Genomic DNA, 27,189 nt, shown 5'->3' on the forward strand with positions numbered 1-27,189 from the left:
TCCCTGCCCGCCTACTGTTCACTCTCAACACAGGAGCCACAGGGATCACTCCCTCCTCTGCTCAGAAACTTCAGAGCAGCAGCATCTCACGCAGATATGGTCCCATATGATCAAGTCCCCTGGCACCTATTTGGTTTTATTTTCCATTACCTCCCTCTTTTTCTCACTCAGCTCCAGCCACACTGGCCCTTTTCTTGTTTTAATATTTATTTATTTATTTGCCATGCAGGATCTTTAGTTGTGGCATGTGGCATCTATTCCCTGGCCTGGGATCGAACCCAGGCTCCCTACGTTGGGAGGGTGGAGTCTTAGCCACTGGACCTCCACGGAAGTCCCTCACACTGGCCACTTTGTCCCTCAAACATACCAAGCCTGGTTTCACCTCAGGATCATCACGCTTATGATTCCTTCTGCCTGGAAGATACCTTCTGTCACAATTCTGTGTGACTCACTCCCTCATCTCCTTCTGACCTCAGATGGAATGTCACCTTTACGAGAGAGGTCTGCTCTGACTGTTGTGTCTAAAACAGCAGACTTGACACTGTCCCCTCCCTCCCTGAGTCACGCCCTCCCAGTGTTACTGCTTACTTCTTATGACTTCTCTATAGTACTTTCTACCCTCTGAACATACCTGCTTATTGTCTGTCTCTCCACTAGAATGTAAGCTCCAGGAGGGAAGAGTTTTGTTCATTTCTTTCCCAAAAGCCCAGAATGGGGTGTCTGGCACATGATGAAAACTTAAGTAACTGCTAACTGCATAAATTACTGACCTTACACTGTTCTGTGTATGGAAGAGTCTAGAGAAGGAAAGTAGGTCTTGGGAGTTTGGCAAGAGGTGGCCTGGAAGGGCCACTGAGAAGTACAAATGAGACCCAACTGAGAGGTAGTGAAAGAAGCAGATCAGTCACTGCCTCCTGTCTCTACTACTTATACTCAGAGGCCTGGGAAATGCGAATTCCAGTGTGATAGGTTTAGAGGTTGACTTATTTTAACCATATGAACAAATTACATATGTTTTATGGGAAAAGCTGGAAATCTCTGAATATCCATCTTGGATAAGTGATCAAAGGCAGCAGGGAGCCATGGTTTTTCATCTCAGGGAGAACAGACTTTGGAGCTTAGACTTCAGGACACAATCAATGGCATCCTTCTGTCCCCTGGTGGCAGCACAGCTAAACTGCACAGGGAGACAGATGCCTTGAAGAAAAAGAAAAGGCAAAACAAAGACGTCAAGCAAAGGTTGCAGCTCTCAAAGCCTGTACCCACCAGAAGTACGTGCACATGGGTGTGTTTGCCTGGGAGTAAGATCTCTAAGTGATTTTCCTTTCCGAAATCTGATCATGCTTCCTTACTCACGTGACTCCAGCATCCCAGGGGACCAGTTTTCATGAAATACATTACCCCAACAGCTAGGTTTGGATATAAAACACACCCCTTAATCCAGGCCCTGGACAACCTCCTCTCATAACCATCTGCCGAACGTGTTTGTAGAAAGGATTTCTCTTGTGGCTGGGAGGTTGACAAAGGCAACCTCAAAGTCCCCTCCAGCTCTAGGTTTCAGTGACTTCACAATGAGCCCTTGTCACTCCATTCCCTTGTCTGGAGTGGGAGACTGGCCAGCCCTAAGTTTTCTGCTTCAGACTCTCCCTTGCTGGAGGCATCTCCATTCCCCTTGAAATCGTCACTGCTTGCATCTTACTTCTGCCTAGCAACATGCTCCTTTTTACAGTTTTTTTAAAATTTTTTGGCCACACCATGTGGCATTTGGGATCCTAGTTCCCCAATCAGGAATGGAACCTGCACCCCCTGCAGTGGAAGCAGAGTCTTAACCACTGGACTGTCAGGGAAGTCCCTAAGCAACACATTTCTTATTCTTGATTTTGTGTAACTAGAGATCTTATCTTTAAACTGTGTCGTGAATGTAGTGGACTCCCAAAGTTAGTGGTTCTCTCTAACATGCATATGGATTGCCAGAGGAGAATGTTAGAAATGGAGAATTTCAATTCTTCCCCATGTCACTCTCCACCTCTGATTCAGAACATCAAGCAGGGAGCCTGGGTATTTTCCTTTTAGCTGGCACTTCCAGTCTTCCCTGGTGGCTCAGAGGTTAAAGCGTCTGCCTGGAATGCAGGAGACCCAGGTTCGATACCTGGGTCAGGAAGATCCCCTGGAGAAGGCAATGGCAACCCACTCTAGTACTCTTGCCTGGAGAATCCCATGGAGGGAGGAGCCTGGTAGGCTACAGTCCATGGGGTTGCAAGAGTCTGTCACGACAGAGTGACTTCACTTTTACTTTCTTTCACTTTCCAGTCTTCCCACTGTAGGTGGTCTATGGACGACCTTTGGGAGATACTGGAAAAAATGGTAACAGAAGAGAACAGAGTTCTAAGGCCCCTCCTCTGACACTGCCCTGAACCATTAAAAGGAAAGTGTCAAGCAGTTTGTAAATATCATACGTAGAATTGGATTTTCTCAGAAGATATGTCCTGTAGGCTGACGTGGAGAAGAATATGATCCAGTGTTGCCAAGGCTACTGGCCTCAGCCGCTGATCACTCTCCTGTCTTTCTGGCTTCTGGGTCATGGCCAGCTTTAAGCCAAACTTCCTGCTTGAACCTGCTCCCTTGTTTGGTGCCAGTCTTGGCTGGATTTTCTATTTATCCCATCTTAATTCTGTAAAGTCCTATAACATATTATGAAGGGGCAAAGTACCAGAGAAGCTTCTGGACAGATGCAAACGGTTGATTTAGCATCAAATATATATTAGATGAATAGACTGTTGCTTAGCTGCCGTCTATGGGGTCGCACAGAGTCGGACACGACTGAAGTGACTTAGCAGCAGCAGAGAGGAGCTGCGGAGAAGGCAATGGCACCCCACTCCAGTACTCTTGCCTGGAAAATCCCATGGACAGAGGAGCCTGGTGGGCTGCAGTCCATGGGGTCGCTAAGAGTCGGACACGACTGAGCGACTTCACTTCACTTTTCACTTGGGTTTTTTATTCTGTGATACTAAAGGCCCTAACCTGCCCTCTTCATTTTATAGATGAATCAAGTACAGTTTAGAATGGTGAAATGATTACTTCAAGATCATGTAGGCAACTGGAGTTAGAGCCAAAACTAAAATGGAGGCTTGTTTCTCCCAGTCAAGTGCCATTGCTGACTCTAGAGAGGCAAGGCTACAGGCCTTAATGAAGCTGATCCCAGTGAGTGGTGCTCTGTGTGATTTTTTTTAAAAAATGTTAATCGTAACTCATTTTATTTTTGGCTGTGCTCAGTCTTCGTGGCTGCACAGTCTTTTTTCTAGTTGCAGCAAGCGGGGGCTGCTCTTCGTTGGGTGCATGGGCTCTCGTTGCAGTGGCTTCTCCTGTGAAGCACAGTCTCTAGCCATGTGGGCTTCAGTAGTTGCGGCTCACAGACTCCAGAGCACAGCCTCAGTAGTTATGGTGCGTGGGCTTAGCTGCCCTGCAGCATCTGGGATCTTCCTGGATCGAGGATCAAACCCGTGTCCCTTGCATTGGCAGGCAGATTCTTAACCACTGAAATACCAGGGAAATCCACTCTATATGATTTTAGATACTTTAACAAACCTTATTCAGCTCAACCAGTGAGAAACAAAATCCCATGGCATCCTTAGATTTTCTCTCTTCTTGGCTCCCTAGATCTACCAGTCATGAGTTCCAGATAATTCAAGCTCCACTGTATTTCTTACATTTACACATTACCTTCCTACTTCCACAGCACTTGCTGTCCTGAACACTTGCTGTTCAGGACAGTCATCCAGAAGAAAACCTACTGCAAGTTCTCTGAAGCACACACGCACACACACACACAAATACACATAATTATAAATAAAGAGCTGGGCAAGTATGATACCCTGAGCATGACAAAAAGAGCAGGCCCAGTGTGTATGATTTTTGTGCTTTGTTGGGGGAGCTATACTGCAATTCACAATGAATTCCATTTTAGAATGGATCTTTTTAAGGGCTGGCACAGCATCTCTTTAGCTATATGTGTATATGTTGTATATTTATACATGGCAGAGGGAATTCTCTCCCATGTACAGATATATGTGCTTGCTGTTTTCCAGAGTCTTAACTCTGTTCTCTCTCCTGAAGACAAATGACAAAAGAAATACAATCTATTAAGAATTAAAAGGTACTCATCTTATAACCAGTACTCTTGCCTGGAAAATCCCATGGGCACAGGAGCCTGGTAGGCTGCAGTCCATGAGGTCGCTAGGAGTCAGACACAACTGAGCGACTTCACTTTCACTTTTCACTTTCATGCATTGGAGAAGGAAATGGCAACCCACTCCAGTGTTCTTGCCTGGAGAATCCCAGGGACAGGGGAGCCTGGTGGGCTGCCATCTCTGGGGTCGCACAGAGTCGGACACGACTGAAGTGACTTAGCAGCAGCAGCAGCAGCAGCAGCAGCAGCAGCATCTTATAACCCCAGAGAAGGCAATGGCAACCCACTCCAGTACTCTTGCCTGGAAAATCCCATGGGTGGAGGAGCCTGGTAGGCTGCCATCCATGGAGTCGCTAACAGTCGGACACGACTGAGCAACTTCACTTTCGCTTTTCACTTTCATGCACTGGAGAAGGAAATGGCAGCCCACTCCAGTGTTCTTGCCTGGAGAATCCCAAGGACGGCGGAGCCTGGTGGGCTGCCATCTATGGGGTTGCACTGAGTTGGACATGACTGAAGTGACTTAGCAGCAGCAGCAGCAGCATCTTATAACCCAATAATTGCACTTTTAAAGTGTTTGAGAAGCATTCACACATGGACACAAGGAGGTTTGAGCAAAGGTATTCATGCCAGCATTGTCTGTAAGAGTGGAACACTGGAAACCACTTAATGTCCACCAATACGAAATGGAATAAACTATGGCCTGTCCATACTATATGATACAATATATCAGCTAAACTCAACAAGGTGACTCTATATATGTTGACATTAAAAAAAAAAAGAAATCCCAAAGGCATACTGTTGCCTAAAAGGAGCAATCTGCAGAAGAATATGCATTATATACAATAATACATGCATATATGTATATAAATGTGAAAAGAAACAGAATCATATACATCAAAATAGCAATAATTATTAGCTCCTATTACACTTGGGAGTGGATGGCAGGATAGGAGATCAAAAGAGGACAAGATGGAGAGCAAGGGGCTTTTAAGCTTTTGTTATGTGGAAAAGCTTGGTGTAAAACAGTGCATTCACGTACTGTGTAATTTAAAATAAGTTTTTCAAAGTAATGTATGATTGTTTCTAACCACATAATACATAAAGTGACATGTGATACTTCCCTTTTCTTCCCCATAATTTCTCTCTTCCCCTATTGGTCGGCATTTCAGTTGTTTTCTTCTTCTTTTTTTTTTTTTTAATTAGCTTTTACAAACAGTATTGCAAGGAAACTTTTTGTTTTTATCCATTTATGTTATTATTTCTGTGATATAGATCTTAAGAATTGTGATCATGGAACATAACACTTAAAAAATTGATAGATGCTGCTGAAGTACCCTCCAAAAAGAGCATACCGATAATTCATAGAACAGTAGTTCTGTGGTAACTCTCTAGATCATATTATCATGATTGCAACAGTAATAGCTGCTTCCAGACATACTGCATTGGCCTTAAGGCCAGACAATAGCTGACTTAGTTTCCTTCCCCTTGCCTGTTGACCCCTGGTGGAACAATCACAGAGCCTGCCGCATCAGCCTAATGGTGGAGGAGACTGGGATAGTATGGGAGGGGAAGGTAGAGGCTGGTAGACCATGAAACTGACACAAATTAATGACCCATGGGCCACATTAACCCACAGACATGTTTTCTTTGGCCTGTACAATGTTAGGCTACACAGTGCTTAAAAATATATTTATATATATATCGAAATCAGTGCCAAGTGTTAAGGGAGCAGTGCTTAATTCCAACTCATGTTCTCTTTCATATGGTTCTCCATGTGGAGAATCATTGATTTCCTTAACATTCCTATTCTTTCTTTACTCTCTCACTTATTCCTGACCTGGAAAGTAGAGTGCTGCTTCTTCCTTTCCTCTATGTTGATTCATCAGACAGCGAGTGTTTATGCTTATGACTGGATGGTACCTCTAATTCTGGGGGTCAGTATATTTTATGTATTTATTAAATTTTGGCTGTGCTGGGTCATCATTGCCGCACACCAGCTTCTCTCTGGTTACAGTGAGCAGGGGCTGCTCTTCACTGTGCTGCACAGGCTTCTCACTGCGCTGGCTCTCTTGTTGCAGAGCACGGGCTCTGGGCATGCAGGCTTCAGTAGTTGTGGCTCATGGGTTCATTAGTTGCAGTTCCCAGGCTCTAGAGCACAGGCTCAAAAGTTGTGGTGCATGGGCTTAGTTGCTCTGCATCATGTGGCATCTTCCCAGACCAGAGATCGAACCTGAGTCCCCTGCATTGACCTGCAGATTCTTATCCACCACGCGACCAGGGAAGCCCCTGGAAAGTGTGAAAGTGTTAATCACTCAGTTGTGTCTGGCTTTTTGTGTTCCCAAGGACTCTAACCTTCCATGCTCCTCTGTTCATGGGATTCTCCAGGCAAGAATACTAGAGTTGGTAGCCATTCCCTTCTCCAGGGAATCTTTCCCACCCAGGGATTGAACCTGGGTCTCCTGGATTGCAGACATAGCTACCGTCTGAGCCATGAGGGAAGCCAAAATATTAAAATATTAATAAGACCAGTTCCCCTCAGTCCCATTCTCCAACAAAAAGGTCACTTTTAAAATTTTTATAATTTTTTTAAACTGAAGTATAGTTGTTTCACAATATTGTGATAATTTCTGGTATATTATAGAACAAAGTGATTCAGTTATACAAATCCATGCATTATATATTATTTATATTGTTTTCCATTATGGTTTGTTACAAGACATTTAGTAGAGTTCCCTGTGCTGTATAGTAGGACAAGTTGTTGTTTATCTATTTTATATATAGTAGTTTATATCTGCTAATCCCAAACTCCTGATTTATCCCTCCTTCACCCTCTTTCCCCTTTGGTAAACATAAGTTTGTTTTCTGTGCCTGTAAGTTCCCTTCTGTCTTGTAAACAAATTTATTTGTATATTTTAGATTCCACATGTAACTGGTATCATATTTGTCTTTCTCAGAAAGGTGATATTTTGGTTTTAATTTTTCTGTCTCTTAATTTGTTCAGAACTCAGGAATGGAAGAGGTATACTAGTTATGAGACCCACCCACCCCACCCCCATCCCCCGCCACCACTAGGTCCAAATATCAATGTTGAAAAATACTGAGTCTTTGAAATTGAGAGACTTCACACATATTTCTGAATTTCTTGCAAAGCTGGAAGATTAGGGAACCCCAAAACCTTGTTTCTAAATGTTAATAATGACTGGAGCTGAGGTGTAGCCTCCATCTGAAGGGGCATGTGCTGTCAAACACCTCACAGTCCTCAATATTCCCTATTTCTTTTCTGATACTGAGTCATTTTCTGATATTTTTTAAATCACTGAGATGCAGTGTCATGTGATAATGGAGTTGTACTAAATAAAATGATGCCCAAAGGTATCCACTTCTCAATCCTCAGAACATGTAAATATTTTACATTTCAAAAGGACTTTGCAGATATGATTAAAGCTCTTGGGATGGGGAGGTTGTCCTGGGTGGACCCAGTGTAATCACAACGGTCCTAATAAGGGAAAGATAGAGGCAGGAGCCTCAGAGTCAAAGGAGATGACAGAAGCAGAGGTCAGAAAAGAGAAGAGATTTGAAATTGCTACACTTCTGGTTTTGAAGATGGAACCATTAACCAACAAATGTACATAGCCTCTAGAAACTAGACAAGGAAAAAAAAAAAAGGATGCTCACCTGCAGAAGGAATGCAGGCCTGTTTAAACTTTGACATTAACTCAGTAAGGGGCTTCCCTGGTGGCTCAGTGGTAAAGCATCTGCCTGCAATGCAGGAGACACAGGTTTGATCCTTGGGTCAGGAAGATCCTCTGGAGGAAGAAATGGCAACCCACTCAATATTCTTGCCGGCAAATCCCACGGACAGAGGAGACTGGTGGGCTACAATCCATGGGGTCACAAAGAGTCAGGCACGACAGAGCAACTACGCATGCATGCACACAGTCCAGTAAGACCATTGTGGACTCTGACCTCTAAAACTTACTGTAAGAGAGTCAGTTCAGGTTGTTTTCAGACCACGGAGTTTAAGCAGCAATAGAAAACTAATAGAAACATTAACAAGAAAGTATTTCTTTCTTTAATTGAAGTGCAGTTGATTTACAATGTTGTGTTAATTTCTGGTGTACATCAAAGGGACCCAGTTAAGTATTTATATACATTCTCTTTTATCTTCTTTTCCATTGTGGTTTATCACAGGATATTGAATATAGTTCCCTGTGCTGTACGGTAGGACCTTGTTGTTGATCCATTCTACATATAATAGTTTGTATCCCCAAACTCCCAATCCAGCCCTCCCCCATCTCCTTCCCCCTTGGCAAACAGAAGTCTGTTCTCTACGTCCCTGAGTCCATTTCTGTTTTCCAGACAAGTTCCACATGTGATAGTATATGGTATTTGTCTTTCTCTTTCTGACTTGAAAGTATTTCTTTTCACTCACTTTATTCAGATTTCCCCCAATTTTACTCATACTCATTTGTATTTAGTTCTACACAATTTTATAATGTGTACGTTTGTGTATCCACCACCACAGCCAAGATACTGAACAGTCCCAATACAAGAATTCCTCATGTTGGCCTTTTATAACTACACCCACCTCCCTCCTGCCCATTTCCTTTTCCCCCTCCACTATGTCTAACCTCTGGCACCCACTAATCTGTATGACATTTTTATTTTTATTATTTTTTAAAATTTTGGCTACATTGGGTCTTCATTGTGGCACAGGCTTTTTGTAGTTGTAGAGAATGGGCTCTGGAGAGAGTGTAATCAGTAGCTGGGGTTTTGGGGCTTAGTTGCCCAACCAGGGACTGAACCCGAGTCCCCTGCAATGGGGGGCTTTCCTGGTGGCTCAGATGGTAAAGAATCTGCCTGCAATGCAGGAGACCAGGGTTTGATCCCTGGGTTAGGAAGATGCCCTGGAGAGAGGGAATGGCGACCTACTGCAGTATTCTTGCTTGGAGAATTCCATGGACAGAGGAGCCTGGTGGGCTACAGTCCATGTGGTTGCAGAGTCGGACACGACTGATGTGACTAACACTTTAACTTTCACTTTAACCACTGCATTGGATGGTGGGTTCTTAACCACTGGACCACCAGGGTAGTCACTGTTAGCCATTTTTTAAACGTTTGTTTCAAAATATTATATAAATGGAATCATAACAGTATTCTTTTTGGATTGGCTTTTTCACTCAGCATAGTTCTCAGGAGATTCATACAAGTTCTTGTGTGTGTTTTCTGAGTAACAGCCCATGTATGTACCAGTTTGATCAACTATTCACCGGTTGACAAAGTGGTTTCTAGGTTTTGGCTGTTACTAAAAATGCTGCTATGAACATTATGTATGGGTTTTGTTCTGTTTTTAATCACCCTATGCTGGTGATTCTAAACTGACCACCAGACCATTGCCGTCAACCTGCGCCCTGCCTAATACACCCCCTCTGCCACATTTGCTGCTGACACCATTCTCAACACTCTGCTGGTGTTGCTGGTATTTGAAGTGTGGTATGTCTTCCCTGGGTTGGAGGGTGGTAGAGAGGAGTGGGCAGCTGTGATATTTCTGCTAATAAAACTTGGATGAGTCCTTGACAAGATTTCTGCTTTCCATCTTCCCTTTTTCTCCTGTTGAATAATACTCTCCTTATTTTACAAACCAAAATTCAGAGAGAATTACTTTGCCTGACCAAATGTGTCCCAGCCACCTTATGGATTAAAAATAAATTTATGGATAAACTATCATTGGGTCAGGTGCTCATGCCTCGTGTAACACGCAGCCATTCCTGGGTAAAGAACATCTACTTCCCCTAAATTTTTATGGGGGAGTCATTTTATCTTTGGCCTGTGCAATTTTGTGTTTGTGTGTGTGTGGTATGATTTCTAGCAGGAGGCACTGAATGGGTGACTACCATGTTCAGTGTGCATGGATGACTCTCTTGGTAGAGGGGATTCCATCTTAGCTATTAAAAAAAAGCAAAAATCAGTAAATAAAACGTTAACCTTTTTATAATAACGTTCTTTCAAATAAGGCTGTAAAATGAACTCCAAGACAATATAAAATTACCTGTACACCAGTAAAAAGTGAGGTGATATACATCAAAAAATGAATACGTTGGAATATCCCTGGCGGTCCAATAATTAAGACTCTGCCCTTCCAATGCAGGGGCCATGGGTTTGATCCCTGGTTGGGAAACTAAGATCCCACATGTTAGAAAAAAAAAAATGAATACTTCAGTTTTGGAAAAGCTGACTTCATTCTTTTAATAAGCAGAGTACAGGTTTGGTTTATTGGTAAGGTCTCTGAGTTCAAGATAATAAAAACATAATATATGAAAGTACCTTGTATTCCATTGTTTATAACTGAGAACAATAAAAAGAAAAAAGTCCTCAAATTAAGGTATAATTTTTTAAGTGGCTGGGAAACACCTCTTACTCTAAACAAGGGTTGGTAAACTCTGGCCAGCCTGTCACCTACTTTTGTAAATAAAGTTCTACTGGAACATGGTCATGCTCATTCATTTACATACTATCTTGGGCTGTTTCACACTGCAATAGTATACTTGAATAGCTGCAAAGGCCTATGAAGTCTCAGATATTTATTACTTGGTCCTTTAAGAATGAGTTTGCTTTAATTATTAAGAGACCACTACTGTAGTCCTGATCATTTTGAGTGGTACTCTCCATGAGCATTATCTGTAGAAGCCTATGTTAGCACATGCAGCTTACTCCAAATTCCTAGCATACAAAATTAAAAATTAAGGAAAAGTTAGTACATGATATAATATTAATTTTCATGGAGATTTTCTCTATAGGTATTATAGGGATTGAAAACAACAGAACTGTCATTAAGTAATAATGCTGCCTCATGTAAAATTCTGTGCTGAGAAGCCTGATCTCAAGTTAGAAGCTGGCATACAGAAAAACATCTAAAAAGACAAAGCATTCAATAAAATAAAAAAGCTTATTTTGGCATGAAGCAAGCTGAATACACATTATTGGCTAAGCCCAGGCATCAAATTCCCTGACCTGGTTAGGCAGAACTGCAAAGACACTTCCCCATACAGTCTTCACCTTTAAAGCATCCCAGAGGGAGGGTAGCTGCCCACATTTTATGTCCTCTAGGGAAGATCCCAGTGGTGCCTATGAATGTCTATACAAAATCCCAGCTTCATCTCTGAGATCCTTAGAAACCATTTTAGGAAGAGACACTCTTCATGAAGTAATTAGGGGCCATTTCTAATTAGGCCTGGATTGCCAGTATTTCCTACATATTCAAGGTTGACATGGAGTGACACAGAGTGGGACCACCGTGAGAAATACGGGATTTGCAATTAGACAAGGTAGACTAGAAACTCCTGGACCCCTGAGGTTGCTGTATGTTAATGGTGGCTATCTAAATCTTGGAAAGGCTGAATGCTTAAGATCCTTTCATAGGGAATTTAGTAAATATGCAAAGGTCAATTTTATTGAATTATTAGACACTGAAACTATAAACCTCTTTAGCCACAAATATAACTCTACCTCTGAATATAAAACAAGTTTCCCTTGGGTAGATTCTAGTGCATGGGGTGAAATTTTCAATTCATCTTTCAAACTTTTCTTTGGTGTCTGTTATAAAAAAAAGACCTAATTCCTTTACCACACACACAAAAAAATCACAGATTTTAATCCCACTTTTAAAAACCTGTTATCAAGGATATAGTTTCTTACTCAAACTTTAAAAATACAATCTGTGGTATCGTAAGATTACCTTAAAAATGTGATGACGACTGTAGGGGATGAAAATGCTTTCGGTGACTCATAATTAGATAACACCCAACTTGGAAAGAAGAGCAAATAAGTACTTCTTATCAGAGAAAACGTAATGAGATGTTGCCATCATTTAGGGCTGTATACTGGTACTTTACAAACATAAGATTATAGCTTTACCAAAATCCAAGTTAGTACTTACAGCTGAATACCCTAATTTTACATACTTAAAGTCCTTAATTAAAAAAACACAAAACAGCAACAACTCAATTGCAAGTTGACAAATAGGACAAAATCCCTTGCCACAAATAGTTATTAGAAGCTAATAAATAGTTACAGAATATATTTTATACTGCTTTTTAAAATAATTTTTCGTTAAAAAATAATAGAAGGCATAAAATAGGAGCCGTTATTTATGTTAACATCGGTGTTCACCCGGTGAACACCAGTGTTTGGCTTGCTATTTTAACAGCATTTATTCTGTACAATGTATCTCTGTGGTCCAACATTCATTTCACGTCCCCATTCTTATTATTTAGAATTTCTTAAAGACGATGTCATTTCTTATTCAATGATCATCCAGAAGCAAACGTACAGTGCAGGAAGATAATCTTTATTACATTTTAACTAGAAACAGAGCAGATAGCAAGTTCACGAGGTATTTTTGATTATTATTCTCTTAAAATCAGGCTTCAATAACAATAGTCAAAAGCGAGCCTTAACTGCACAGATATATTTTGGTCACTATTAAAATCTTCAAGGGCACCAAAGCCAGCAGCGTAAACTAACATAAAGGTAATCACTGAAAAATTTAATGTGCCAAAGTGTAGATCACTGCATTAAACTCTATCCTTGTATTTTCTTAATCATCTTCTTCAACACTGAACAATTATTGTTACTCGGCAAAATCTCAAACATGCACATAGCATGCCTACAAGAATACTCTCTTAACATTGTCAACACTATGCCTTCCTTTCCCCCTGGAATTCAATGACTCATGGTTCCACTCCCTACATGTATTAGTGGTAATATGCAAAATTGATTTTGTTTTCAAGGTTAAATAGCAGATTGACTTTGCATTTGGTGGCCAGCTGTGTACCCTAATTTTTTTATCAGTTATTTCTTTCACAAATTTAACTACATTTCATAAGCCCTGAGATATTCAATAACCTGCTAATGATTGTATACTTTTAATTTACACTTTACTCAATTTGAACCCCTCATAAGTACTTAAAATTATTTACAGATGATTGTAACTAAAGCAATGATGGAATTTACTACTTGTGTATTAGACTGATAATAAGGCCTTTAACTAAGAGTTGCATATTTTATGCAGTTTTTTGCTTGCTAGGAGCCATTCTTAAAATTACATCAATGATTCTCTGTCAGTAATAATTGCTTTTCATTTGCTTATTCCTACTTGGATAACCAGATTCACTTTTTTCCTCTCTTGTAAAACAACATTTTTTTCTCTTTCCCAGACATAAATGTTGTCCAACTGACTAGGTACCAAAAGAAAGTCTGAACAGCATATTGATAACTATGATTAGCAGAAAAATAGCTCGTAATAGACATTCAATAAATGCATCTTCTATCTGGAATGAATAAGTTGTAAGGCAGCTGTTGGAGTCTTATACTTTCATCATATGCTGTAACTAATTTTCTTTTTTTTTTGAATTTTATTTTATTTTATTTTGCTAATTTTCTTTACCTAGGGAATTCAGGTTACCCAATTCAATTCGCCCTCAGATGTAAATCTAAGAATTTTAAAATTTAAAAAGTGATTTAGCTATTCTCAGAAAAGGTAAACAAGTTAATAATAACAGTTGCTACTAGTTGATGAAAAAAAAAAGGATGGGATTACTTTCCACTAAATCATACATACAACTGAGGAGAAATAAAAACCTAAGCATTAACTGATTTTTATCATTTTCTCCACAGTTATCCTTGCAGCATTTTTGTTCATATATTTATCCCCGTTAACTTTTCTAGCTGAAAGAAAATTTAATTATCTTCACGGATTTCCCCATCTCCTTACGTACATATTGTTAGTGAAAAGCTGGTGTAAATTTAAGAGTGTATTTTCATGTCATGCCATATTTCTATATTTGTTTTTTGCTAACATTAAGTTTTCCCTATTTAAATGATTCTGTATGGAAGATGAGAAAATCTGCCAACTTCCTACGAGACTGCTTGCTTGCACTATTCTGTTTTTGTTGATAGTTTTGAAGCATATTGCACACTTGTCATCTAGCATATGAATAAGTAACTGTTACTCTTTTTAGAAAGGATACACTGACAAATTCTTAGGTTAATGGCTTTGGCCAAGTATTTTTAGCCAGCTACAGGACAATAGCAATGGCAAAAACGTTGACGATACAGTTCATGGTTCGGTTCTCCCATCTTACAGTGCAGGTTCCTGAAAACACACAATGAAAGGACTCAGAAACATCCAAACATCAAAATTACCAGGAATATATATACATTTTTCATAGGTTTTAATATCATATTTAATACAACCCATTAACTCTTCCCCTTTCCTATTTGTCTGATAGCAGACTTGCCACTAGGTATAAAGCAATTCTGTTGATCAAGTCTTGTGGGAATTTAAGTAGATATAAATAAAGATTTCATAACAAGGACCACTATTTAACTTTGCTAGAAGTTGGATTTTGTTTGAGTCAGCTTAAAGTCTCTTAGGGGTTCCCAGATGGCGCTAGTGGTAAAGAACCTGCCTGCCAGTGCAGGAGACATAAGAGATGTGGGTTCGATCCCTGGGGCGGGAAGATCCCCTGGAGTAGGAAATGGCAACCCACTCCAGTATTCCTGCCCAGGAAATCCCATAGACAAAGGAACCTGGTGGGCTACAGTCCATGGGGTCACAAACAGTCGGACAGGACTGAAGTGACTTAGCACACACATACAAAGCCTCTTACCATCAGATGTGGTGTCCCAAAAACATGAGCTGGCTGTGTGAAAGCCATATGGACTCCTCTGGACCACTGCACAGGTCACTAAAAATAAAGACGCAGAGTGAGAACACTTAAAAGGAAAAGTAAGTGTTTGAGTTCAGAGCAGTAAATGCTATATAAATAAATAAATAACAGAAAACAAAGCCTTCAGTGAATCAATTGAAAAACATAAGTCTCTCATTTTGATGATTTATTACAATAACTGTGAACTCACTGGATCCAGTCTGTTTGTTGCCCAGTGCCATAACCAATGGTAATCGTACCACACGAAAAATGTGGGCCAAATCATATGCCTTGTCCCATAGGCATAATTCAGACACAAAAACAAAGAAAATCAATATTATGTGTCACCTCACAATCCTACTGAAAAGACAGTAGGGCTGAGGCGGTTTCAGTGAAAATAACCGGTGCAAATGTACAAGGTGATGTTACCAAGACAAGTAGATGGTTGGCAGGAGCACAAACTGCTTTTGAGTAGCAAGAGATCTCCATCTTTCAGGTATTATTACAGATTATTTGGGGATGAATAAGTCAAAAGTCCTTCACACCCTATTAGTATCCAACTTGAGGGTCTATCATTCATTTACATTCTCTAAATTCAGAGAAAACCACAGAGACTAAAGTGAGTAAACTAATGAGGAAGGACACAAATACTTACCAATATACTTATAAGCTTTTCCCAACTTAACCAGATGTGCTAGGGATTGTTCCACTATGCTTGCAGTCCATTGGTTGATATTGTTCTGATTATAATCTTCACCTCCCAAGACCCCATCTATACACTAAAAGGGCAGAGGACAATTATACACATATTGCAGGAAAAGATTTATTCAAAATATAAAATATAACCCAATAAAACATTTTAGGAAATATGCATCTGGTAAATATTTATTATGCATTGTCTGTAACTGTTGGAGAATGTTCAAAGCATTTCTGCATGCATTATCTCACTCTGAGATATTACGGGCCATATAAAGATAAATGTGACATGGTCTCTACTGTAAAGAACTCAACAGCCTAGCAGAGAAGCTAATAAAAGAACTCTATCACACAAGGAAGACCAATCCAGGGTGATAAGTTATGTTGTAAAATGATTATGGGGGGGTGATTTTAAAAGGGTGTTATCAATTGGTTAAAGAATGGCTTTGCAACACCTGAGATTTGACCTAGGTTTCAGATGCTAGAAACAAAGGAGACCAATGAAGAAATATATTTCTCATGTACAATAATTATATTTTCATCCATATAATGCTTAGCTATCAAAGAGCAAGCACACCTACCACTAAAAGTGAATCATCAACAAACACTACTTTTGAGGCACTCTAGAAACAGTTAAACACTTTCCCACAGTGTTTACTAGCATCCACTTCTGATACTTGATGAAGAGCACTGGTGTAGCATCACAGTCTTAGGTTTTAAGACTCTAAGACTCACTTTAAGACTCACCTCTCCCACCCTAGTGTGACCTTTTGCAAGTGACTTCATCTCTTGAAACCCCTATTTTCCCAACCACTGGACCACCAGGGAAGTCCCTTATTTATCTTATAACTAGAAGTTTGTACCCTCTGACTGACATTTTCCCCACCCCATGACAATTATCATTCTACTGCTTCTATGAGTTTGGGGTTTTTTAGATTCCACATATAAGTGAGATCATATAGTATCTGTCTTTCTCTTGACTTATTTGGCTGCTACTATTTTTAATTCAAGGGATAACAGCCTCATCTTAGCAAGTTGTTTTTGATGGAGCGCGGTAAGGAAAGTCATGTGCCCAAACACAGTGACTGCCACAGAGTGAACACGTAAGTAATGACAGATATTATTATTGTCATCATAACATTATTGCTGTTATTTTTCCAGTTTTATTGAGATATAATTGACATACAACATTGTATAAGTTTAAGGTATACCATGTAATGATCTGACATGTTATATTATGAAACAATTGCCACAATAAGGTTAGTTAACACATTCACTTCCTCATGTAGTTTGTGTGTGTGTGTGTTGAGAACACTGAAGATCTACTTTTAGCAACCTTCAAGTATACAATACAGCACTGTTAACTGTAGGCACCATAGTGTATATTAGATCCTCCGAACATATGCTTTTTTTTTTAATTACTTATTATTTTTTCAGTGTTTTCGGTCTTCATTGCTGCCCCCAGGCTTTCTCTTGTTGTGGTGAGTGGGGGCTGCTCTCTGGCTGTGATGTGAGGGTTTCTCATTGCGGTGGCTTCTCTTATGGGGGAGCACAGGCTCCAGAGTGCAGGCTCAGTAGCTGTGGCACAAGGGCTTAGTTGCCCCATGGCATATGGAATCTTCCCAGACCAGGGATCAAACCCGTGTCCCTTGCATTGGCAGGCAGATTCCCAACCACTAGACCACCAGGGAAGTCCCTTATTTATCTTATAACTAGAAGTTTGTACCCTCTGACTGACATTTTCCCCACCCCATGACAATTATCATTCTACTGCTTCTATGAGTTTGGGGTTTTTTAGATTCCACATATAAGTGAGATCATATAGTATTTGTCTTTCTCTTGACTTATTTGGCTGCTACTATTTTTAATTCAAGGGATAGTGCCAGGAGAGTAAAGCATTTTTTCAGTTCATTCATAGAATCCAGCTTAATAAGACAGACATACACACAGGTGCACAGCTTTCATTTACTACAATTGGATTATAGTAGAGGCAGAGTCGGACATGACTGAAGCAACTTAGCAGCAGCAGCAGAGGCATTAATGGCTTCCCAGGTGGCTCAGTGGTAAAGAATCCGCCTGCCAATGCAGGAGATGTGGGTTCAATCCCTGGGTCAGGAAGATCCCCTGGAGGAGGAAATGGCAACCCACTCAAGTATTCTTGCCTGGAAAATCCCAAGGACAGAAGAGCCTGGTGGGCTATGGTCCATGGGGCTGCAAAGAGTCAGACACGACTGAGCACTCATGCAGAGGCATTAATGGGCTTCCCTGGTGGCTCAGACAGTACAGAGTCTGCCTGCAGGAGGCATTAATTAATATGGAATCCTAAGCTGGATGGTATAATATCCTCACTAATTATAAAATATAAAAAGAGAAATGAAATTTAGAGGGACTGAAGAAAGTAACATGGCTCAAATTATTCTCCCAGGATGTTCAATAACATGAAGAGTTAGGAGAGTCAGTGGCCCAAGGGTCAGTGGGCCAGCAATTTCATTCTGGCTTTACCGTTCCCAAGCTAACAGTCTTTGGGAAACCTCTGCCTCTCCCTAGACTGCCATACCTTAATGAGAATCAAGAGCCCTTGTTCCCTTTCACATTATCTAATAGGACCACTTCAGTTTCTATTCGAAGCAATAGAAACATCTGGGGCCTGTGGATGTCATTGTAAATAACCCTGCTAATTACTATTAATTAACATTTAGCCTCTTCATTACCATTAACCAGGAGACCTACTAGATAATGAGGTCCTTAACCTGCTCTGTATCCACAGGGCCAAACTCAGAAGTCAGGCACGTAGCACGCACTCCATACATGTTTGCTGTTGAAGTAATATTGGCTTTGATATACTCTCTGGACATCCTGAATCAAATGTACTTTAGATTAAGCTCCAAGTTAATTCCATTTGTAACCCACTTTTTCTACCAAAATGTGTTTGTGGCAAATTCTATTACTGACAATGAATAAAATATATGCGTATCACTGATGAGTGAGTGGCTCTAAGACTTCAGTAGGAAAAATATATTAGCAGAGCAGCTCAGAGCAAGGACTCTAAGAAAATAAGGAGATTGGCAAAAGATAAGAAAAACAAAAATGCCTGCTGAAATTATACAGTTATCTGGGAAGTGTTGAAATGTTTTCAGTAGCGCGCTCTCTCCCCACCCCACTCTCTGTCCACCTTCCCTCCCTCCCCCACCTCTCTCCCTCAACTTTTTAATGTCTCAATAGCAAACAGAGTTGGCTCAGGGAGAGGAAAAAGAATAGACTAGTAGCAAAATGCCACCTGTGGGAAACCTGAGATGTCTTTCAAGTCTCATATTTCATATGAAAATTTCAAATGAAGCTTGCTTTTGACTCCATAGTGTATCCATTTGTATCCGTTGTATCCGTTTGTTATCCGTATTTGAAAATGGTTATTTATATTACTTAACTCCTTCTTGCAAGTATGGAAGTAAAACTGATGCCCTAAAACACACTCAGTGGCTTCTGCTGCTGCTAAGTCGCTTCAGTCGTGTCCAACTCTGTGCGAGCCCAGAGACGGCAGCCCACCAGGCTCCCCCGTCCCTGGGATTCTCCAGGCAAGAACACTGGAGTGGGTTGCCATTTCCTTCTCCAATGCATGAAAGTGAAAAGTGAAGTCGCTCAGTCATGTCCGACTGTTCGCGACCCCATGGACTGCAGCCTAACAGGCTCCCCTGTCCATGGGATTTTCCAGGCAAAAGTTCTGGAGTGGGGTGCCATTGCCCTCTAGGACTACCTAACCACCACTAAGTATGTGTATCACATTTTAAGAAGCATGGTTCTTTTACCTGAATAAACTATTTAAGTAACCCATGCATGTGGGTTGAAAAATCCAACAGAAGAGTTTACAATGAAAAGCAAAAATCCTCTCCTCCCTACTTTTTTTTTCCCCATCCTTAGCCCCCTTCTGCAGAGCAAACACTTTTAGGGTACAACTGATTTTTAAAATCTCTTAAGGGTCCCTTACATATCTCCAGATAACGTTTTTATTGCTATGACATGAAAATTTAGTTCCCTGTGACCACCTGCCACCTCCTGCCCCCCAAGCATGTCCCCTCAATATAGTGAATTCACTATTTTTACTTCAGTATATTTACACCATTAGGAGCACATTTCTTTTCTACTCGGGATGTTTCTTTCCACACAGAAGATTTTTCCTGATCATCCCTGGCCTCTTGCCCCACCTGTTATCATTTCTCCCCATGGAGGGGGAGCGAGTTACCTGCTGGTGCTCCACCCTTCTCATCTGGGAGAGCCAGTCTAAAGAGTGAGTACAAGGAGAATCAAATATCACCTTTGTTATTGGTTAAAAACTAGATTAAAGATTGGGGCTTCCCTGGTGGCTCTGTGGTCAAGAATCCACCTGCCAATTCAGGAGATGTGGGTGTGATCTCCAAATGCCGTGGACTTGAGTATTGGGTTTCTCCTTCCCTCTTCACCCAAACCAACGAAAGGCACCAGCCTGGTTAAGTGTTTCTCTCTGCTGACTCTAACTTTTCCCTGGATGCCTCTTCAGAGGTCTGAACTGAACCGGTACGCCGTTTGAAAAACAAGCTCCCATCTCTAATCTTCTCGTTGTTGTTCAGTCCCTCAGTCATGCCTCTTCGGCAACCCCATGGACTGTAGCCCACCAGACTCTTCTGTCCATGGGATTTCCCAGGCAAGAATACTGGAGTGGGTTGCCATTTCCTCTTTCAGGGGATGTTCCCAACCCAGGGATCACACCCACATCTCCTGAATTGGCAGGTGGATTCTTGACCACAGAGCCACCAGGGAAGCCCCAATCTCTAATCTAGCTTTTAACCAATAACAAAGGTGATATTTGATTCTCCTTGTACTCACTCTTTAGTCTTTTCATGTGGTTCATAATGTGTGTAAAGAAGCAGGTACCATTGAAAAGACTCCTCCAATACCTCAGCATCCTTTGCTTCATTTTCCATCCAGCAAGGACAGTCTTTCTTGACTTTCCACTTTGAAAAATGAGGCTGCTATCATTCCTGCCCTCCCATGATCCATGCTATCTTCCACCTCCCCAATGCTCTCATTTGTGCTTCTGCATTGTCAAAGTATGGAAAACTTTGCATTTTTAAAATCATGATTTCATTAAAAAAAAAATTAGTTGTTTAGTATTTTTAACTCTATATCGTATTTGTTACAATATTGCTTCTATTTTTTTTTGGGGGGGGGCGTGATTAAACCCATGCCCCCTGCACTGGAAGGCAAAATCTTAACCACTCGACTGCTAGGCAAGACTCTGCATTTTGTTTTAATAATGAAATATTCCTGGCTACAAAGTTTTAATACATGATTCTGAACTATTAAACATTTACAATAATATGTGGCCCCATTGGAATAAAAGTTATTTTATTCAAAAGACAGAAAATCAGCTTTAGAAAACAGCAAGCCAATATTCTAGATCAACACTTAAATATCCCTTTCAGGGTAAGCCCCAAGATGCCTGAGAGCATACAATATGACTGACAGCATGCAATATAACAAACACAGAAGCAGCCCTATAAAGAATTAGTGAATGAATATTAAAAATCTTGTTTAATACTCAGGCTTTTAACTTCGTACTGAAAGTGAAAACAGTTTTAAAAAATTTCACCAATGCATCAATCTTCAAGATAAACAAGATATATAACTCACCTCTTTAACAATATTGTGTGCTTCATCAGCATTGAAGCCAACCTAAAGATGGAAAACAAAAGATACAGTGGCTTTCAACACAGACTTCCTTTTCCTGGGAGCTATGATGCTACACAGAATACCCTAGGCTGGCCTAGACAGGTATTGGTGACAGGGGACCACAGTGAAAAGGGGCATTAAGATTACTGAGGCTACTAATCCCACCTTGATCTTTAAAATCGCAAAATGCCATGCCACCTACCTCCCTGGAGATTTTCACTTATTAGATCTCGGGCAGAGCCTAGGCAACATTTTTCTTGAAGTGCTTTACTCATATGGGGTTTCCCAGGTGGTGCTAGTGGTAAAGAATCTGCCTGCCAACACAGGAGATGCAAGAGATGAGGGTTCCATCCCTGGATTGGGAAGATCCCCTGGAGGAGGAAATGGTACCCCACTCCAGTATTCTTGCCTGGAAAATTCCATGGGCAGAGAAGTCTGGTGAGCCCATAGGATCTCAAAAGAGTCAGACATGACTGAGCATGTGAGCACTCATATACACACTGCTACTGCTGCTGCTGCTGCTGCTAAGTTGCTTCAGTCGTGTCCAACTCTGTGCAACCCCATAGACGGCAGCCCACCAGGCTCCCCCGTCCCTGGGATGCTCCAGGAAAGAACACTGGAGTGGGTTGCCATTTCCTTCTCCAATGCATGAAAGTGAAAAGTGAAAGTCAAGTCACTCAGTCATGTCCAACTCTTAGCGACCTCATGGACTGCAGCCTACCAGGCTCCTCCACCCATGGGATTTTCCAGGCAAGAGTACTGGAGTGGGGTGCCATAGCCTTCTCCTAGCATATACACACTACTATATATAAAATAGATAATCAACAAGGAGCTATTTATATAGCACAGGGAACTCAACTTAATATTCTATAATAACCTACATGGGACAAGAGTCTGAAAAAGAATACATATATGTATAACTAAATCATTTTGTTGTACACCTGAAACTAACACAACACTGTAAATCAACTATACTCCAATGTAAAATAAAATTTTTTTTACAAAGATATGGGCAGCACAAGAAAGAAAAAAGTGTTTTCCTGGTGATTCTGATAAACACCCAGACTGCAGATCATTGTGTTGTAAAGCTCAGGAAACAGGAGACAGACATATGATGTGTTATCAGTACACAGGAAATAGTTGTGACTAAATAATAATGAGGGGGGCCATGAAAAAAGAATACTGGTAAGTCTGAATTTTGTTCTTAACTTATGCTTGGCAATTTATGTGGCTTTCCTGAGTTAAAGTTTATGAAAATGCTTGATCATTCCAAATTAGTCACTTTATAACATATAAATAATATTTAGACCTTTAATCTATGCCCATAATACAACAGGTCTGGCAACTTTGTCTTTCTTGGGGAGTGGCCTGATACAATCTTGAGTTAAAAGCAACTATTAATGACTAAAAAATGTCCTAGAGTCAAGAAATAGGTTATGTGATAAGATCTCAGTCTAAACCAAAACATTTCAGGTAGTACATGACTTGTTTCCATGGAGACATTTTTTAGGTGCTTTATGACATCAGCATGTTTGTAAATCCCACTATACAACAAAATGGTTAAAAAAAAAAAAACAGTAAATTCTGAAAATAAGTACCTTGTTGAGTACAGATTTAAAGTATTTTCAACTTATTTAATTATACCAGATAATTCCCCAACACCCTAAATCATCAGAATAATCATGAAAACAGGTGTCACAACTGCCCCTATTAAAATAATTTTACCTTCAAATAAGGTCCTTATCTATTTTCAAAAGTGGTCTACAAACTAAATAATGTCCATTTCCGTTCAGTTTGGAAGGTCACCAGGGAATCAGGTTGTACTGGATGGCCATGGTAACACATGTAATTTTATTTCTTTTATAATACAGGCATTTAGGGGGTACCACCTTAGCAGCAACAGCAATACAGAACCCTCTCAGGAGTCAGGAGACTGGTACTTTCGGGGGATATGCCTTGAGGATGAAATTGCTTATGTTTCAATTTCTAAAATAAGAAAACCACTAACCTTGAAGCGTGTATGCCACCTGCATACACCTGCATTTAAACTCGAGCCTGAGTTTAAATGTGATCTTAGCTTCTGTAAAAGCCCACATCCTAAAGATGAATGGTCCAGAACGCCCTTCCAGGGGTCTAATAATATACTATTTTATGCTGCACCTCCACCATGTGCCTGCCTAGTTATATTTCACAGCACCATTCACCTGTGGCTACCACTGGACAGAAAATGTCTTTGTCTGTTCTGCCCTGTCACAGGTTATGCTGGGATCCAACAGGCCTCATCCTCCTCCTGGTTAGAGAGAAGCCAGAGTTGTAGCTGTGTAGTCAGAGGTCTGGGTTCAAATGGAGTGGCTGTCATTTCTGGCAGTTCTAACTTTGACTTAGCCGCCATATAAGTCACAGTCCCCCGTGGGTAACAGGAAGATGACAATTGACATCACGGGCTTCTGGTGAGGTTTTGGGAAGCCTGAGTCAATAAGCAAGGGCTCATAATCCATAAAGTACCTCCTTCCAAACCACCCCAGTGAGAGTGCCCGGGAGGGGGAGCGGCTCTGCCACCAGGGCCTCGCTTGGCAGGGATGTGGCTCCTGCTTTGGGGACACCAAGGGGCAGAGGAAGCAGCCAGGAAGACCGGTTCCCAAGGCCCGCCCTGTATACGGGCGGCTCCCGCCACCCCACGCACCCTAAGTCAAGGCTTCTAACCTTCGGCCCCGACCCCACTGCCAGCCCCCAGCGCTCCCAGTCGCCCCTGCCATCCCGACTCTCACCCCACCCTCAAGGCCTCGGGGTTGGGGGCCGGAGAAGGGCGGGGCGGATCCCAAGCCCTGTGGAGAGGACCTGGGCACGGCGGACGCTGCACCCCAACTCTCTTGGCTGCTGGGTGCCAGGAGACCACCCTGCCGAGACAAAGTGCCGAAACGGGCGGGGGCGGGGGTCGCTCGGGGGCGGCGGAGGGGCGGTACCTCGTCGCAGGGGCGATGGTACTCCTCCATGGTGGCGCCGAGTCTCCTGGGGGGCGGAGCTATGGGCGGGTCAAGCTCCGCGGCCGCGCACTGGCCTCGGGGGAGGCCCCGCCCCCGTTTATGGCCCGGGGCGTTCCCTACGCAGGCCCCGCCTTTGCGTCCTCACAGTGGCTCCACCTTCCTTTCTCCTGGCTGCCGGGTGCCAGGAGACCACCCTGCCGAGACAAAGTGCCGAAACGGGCGGGGGCGGGGGTCGCTCGGGGGCGGCGGAGGGGCGGTACCTCGTCGCAGGGGCCATGGTACTCCTCCATGGTGACGCCGAGTCTCCTGGGGGGGCGGAGCTATGGGCGGGTCAAGCTCCGCGGCCGCGCTCTGGCCTCTGGGGAGGCCCCGCCCCTGTATATGGCCCGGGGCGTTCCCCACGCAGGCCCCGCCTTTGCGTCCTCGCAGTGGCTCCACCTTCCTTTCTCCTCATCCCAGCCCTGCCATCACCACACTCTCGCAGGGCTCCTGCGACTGGGTGTCTCTCTCCGTTGCCTCCAACCATTCTGGAAACCGTAGTTTGCTGTTAAAGAGCTAGGATTTGTGCCAGTGAGAGTCAAGATAGGGTGACCTAGTGTCAGTCTGTCTAGAGTCCTCATTATTTAGGAGTGCCCACTGCAATGGTTATTTGCACATATTCGTGCATCATCCAGCAAATAGCGTAGTGAATGCAATGGTGAATAAGTTGCTTTGATTTGTCTTCTTACTAGCTATGTCACTTGGAAAAATTAACCTCCCACAGCCTCAGTTTTCCCATATGAAAACAAAATTATACTTATTTTATGACTGGTTGTGGCATCAAATAAGATACTGTAGGTAGAGGCTCTCACACCCTTCCTCCTCCATGACTATGTAAAAAAAAAAAAACAACTGATTTATAGGAGAGAAGGTACAAATATACTAAATTATAAATATTAGCAGAACAATGGTTATATTTATTTTTAAATAATGAAGCTTCAGATACTCCTAAGTAGTTTCTCATTTAAACCCATGACAACCCAGCAGGTTTGCTTCTGTTACCATCATCCCATTTTTCGAGATGAAACTGCAGGGTAGAGAGTTTAATTTACCCAAGGTCTCATATTCAGTAAGTAGTAGAAGGATTTAAACTTAGGAGGCTGATAGCAGCACCCAAATTCTTAATCACTGTATTAGTTTCCTCTTGTTGCTGTAACAAATTATCATAAATTTTGTGGCTTAAGGCAGCATAAAGGTCAGAAATCTAAAATGAGCCTGTAGAACTACATTCCCTTTGGAGGCTCAAGGGGAGAATCCATTTCCTTGTCTTTCCAGCTTCTAGAAGCTGCCTACCTTTCTATAATATTTGACATTCAATAAATGTCAAATACTTTAGGGACCATGCTTTAAAACCACTATAGCTCTGTTAGCATCTGGGTTGCAAGAAAAAGAAGATTCAAATAGGATGAGCTGAAATACTAAGGACCTTTGTTTTCTGGTATAGTCAGAAATACAACAGTAGACATGTTCCAGGTTGGTTCAATAGCTCAACAAGCTTTTGGAACCTTTGTGCTTTCCAGCTTTCCATTCTACTATCCTCAGCATATCAGCAATATTTGGTCATGGTCATACATAGCTGCAGCAATTCTTGTGTTACAAAGAATGAAGTTATCACATCCAATGAAAAAAGTGCACATTGACTTGGGTTTATCGATTTTTCTTAGGAAGGCAAATCTTTCCTTCAAGTTCCTGGGAGTCTTGTCTTCAGGTCCCTCCCAATCACCAACATTTAGTCATGTAGATTCATCCCTTGACAAAACCTATGTGAAAAAAAAGTCTTGTATTTTCATCTTCTATGATGAAAAGTGAGTGTTATTAGAAGGAAAAAAGGGATGTGAAATAAGCATTGGTAGGAAAGTCCTTATCAACTATATTCATGCAGTGGTCCATATATAATAGTAATATTTGCGTGGTGAAGTGAAAGTGTTAGTTGCTCAGTCATGTGAAACTCCTTGCGACCCCACAGACTGTAGCACACCAGGCTCCTCTGTCCATGGGATTCTCCAGGCAAGAATACTGGAGGGAGTAGCCAATCCCTTCTGCCAGGGATCTTCCTGACCCAGGGATCAAGCCTGTGTCTCCTGTATTGCAGGCAGATTCTTTACCGTCTGAGCCACCAGGGAAGCCCCCAAAAGATTTCCATGCCTCCCCATTGGGGAATCAAACTCTGGTCTCCTGCATGACAAATGTGGGTACTCACCACTATGGGGTAAACTACAGAGGCTTTGGGGGCATTTTTATGGTGTTTGGTTAAAAAATATGTATTTTCTTTAAGTTATATAATTGTAAGGAAAAAATAAAATACAAAGGTTGTTAAACACTGAATTTGTAAAAACTTGCAAGTGAAATCATTCAAATGTTTTAATGAGACCCTCAATTTTGCTTTCATGGATAATATTTTATATCTGGATTTATGCTTAAAATAGCTATATGCAATTTCTGTTTGAGAAATTTTAATAATTATTTATCCTCCAAATCTAAATAGATTCTGTTCTTGAGAAGTGTTCTTCATAGGAGTGACTGATAAAACATTTAGACCCATTTTATAAACCATTCAATTTATATTTAAAAGCTTCTGCAATAGTAGTCTAAGTAATTAGGACTAACCCTTTCACTGCCAATTAGGAAGGCTGTGCAAAAATATAATCATTTGCTCAAAGGAATTGGAGCTTCAACAACATGAGGAAGAATCATGGATCTAAGGCCTGGAGAAGAATGAAACTTTGAAGCATGAGCAGGGCATTTGGGACAAATTTTCCCCCTGAGGGGAGAGAAGGTACAAAGCTTTTTGCTCATAAGCCAGGAGGTAAAATCAGATTTGTGCCCTGCCAAGGAGGAGATCTCTGATAACAATCATATTTTGGGTTGA

The 27,189-nt window shown here is 41.5% G+C and overlaps 1 protein-coding gene and 1 non-coding gene across 3 annotated transcripts; one reads left to right on the forward strand and one right to left on the reverse strand.

The window, feature by feature from the left end:
- Nucleotides 1-2,089: 2,089 nt before the first annotated feature.
- Nucleotides 2,090-2,162, forward strand: TRNAS-GGA. Its single transcript has one exon. It is a non-coding gene; the product is annotated as a tRNA-Ser (tRNA).
- A 10,353-nt stretch (nucleotides 2,163-12,515) lies between these two features.
- On the reverse strand, nucleotides 12,516-24,625 carry DYNLT3 (dynein light chain Tctex-type 3). Of its 2 annotated transcripts, none has more exons than XM_006066434.4 (5): nucleotides 24,542-24,625; nucleotides 21,259-21,300; nucleotides 15,554-15,677; nucleotides 14,860-14,937; nucleotides 12,516-14,342 (listed from the first exon to the last, which is right to left on the reverse strand). In XM_006066434.4, exons 1-5 carry the CDS (start codon nucleotides 24,569-24,571, stop codon nucleotides 14,266-14,268), a joined length of 351 nt encoding a protein of 116 aa, XP_006066496.2. In that variant the 5' UTR covers nucleotides 24,572-24,625; the 3' UTR covers nucleotides 12,516-14,265. The 2 variants fall into 2 exon arrangements, with proteins under 2 accessions (XP_006066496.2, XP_025133157.1); XM_025277372.3 differs by lacking the exon at nucleotides 24,542-24,625 and adding an exon at nucleotides 24,261-24,380.
- Between the last annotated feature and the right edge of the window lie 2,564 nt (nucleotides 24,626-27,189).

The sequence above is a fragment of the Bubalus bubalis genome, chromosome X, assembly GCF_019923935.1.
Source record: "Bubalus bubalis isolate 160015118507 breed Murrah chromosome X, NDDB_SH_1, whole genome shotgun sequence".
NCBI lineage: Eukaryota > Metazoa > Chordata > Mammalia > Artiodactyla > Bovidae > Bubalus > Bubalus bubalis.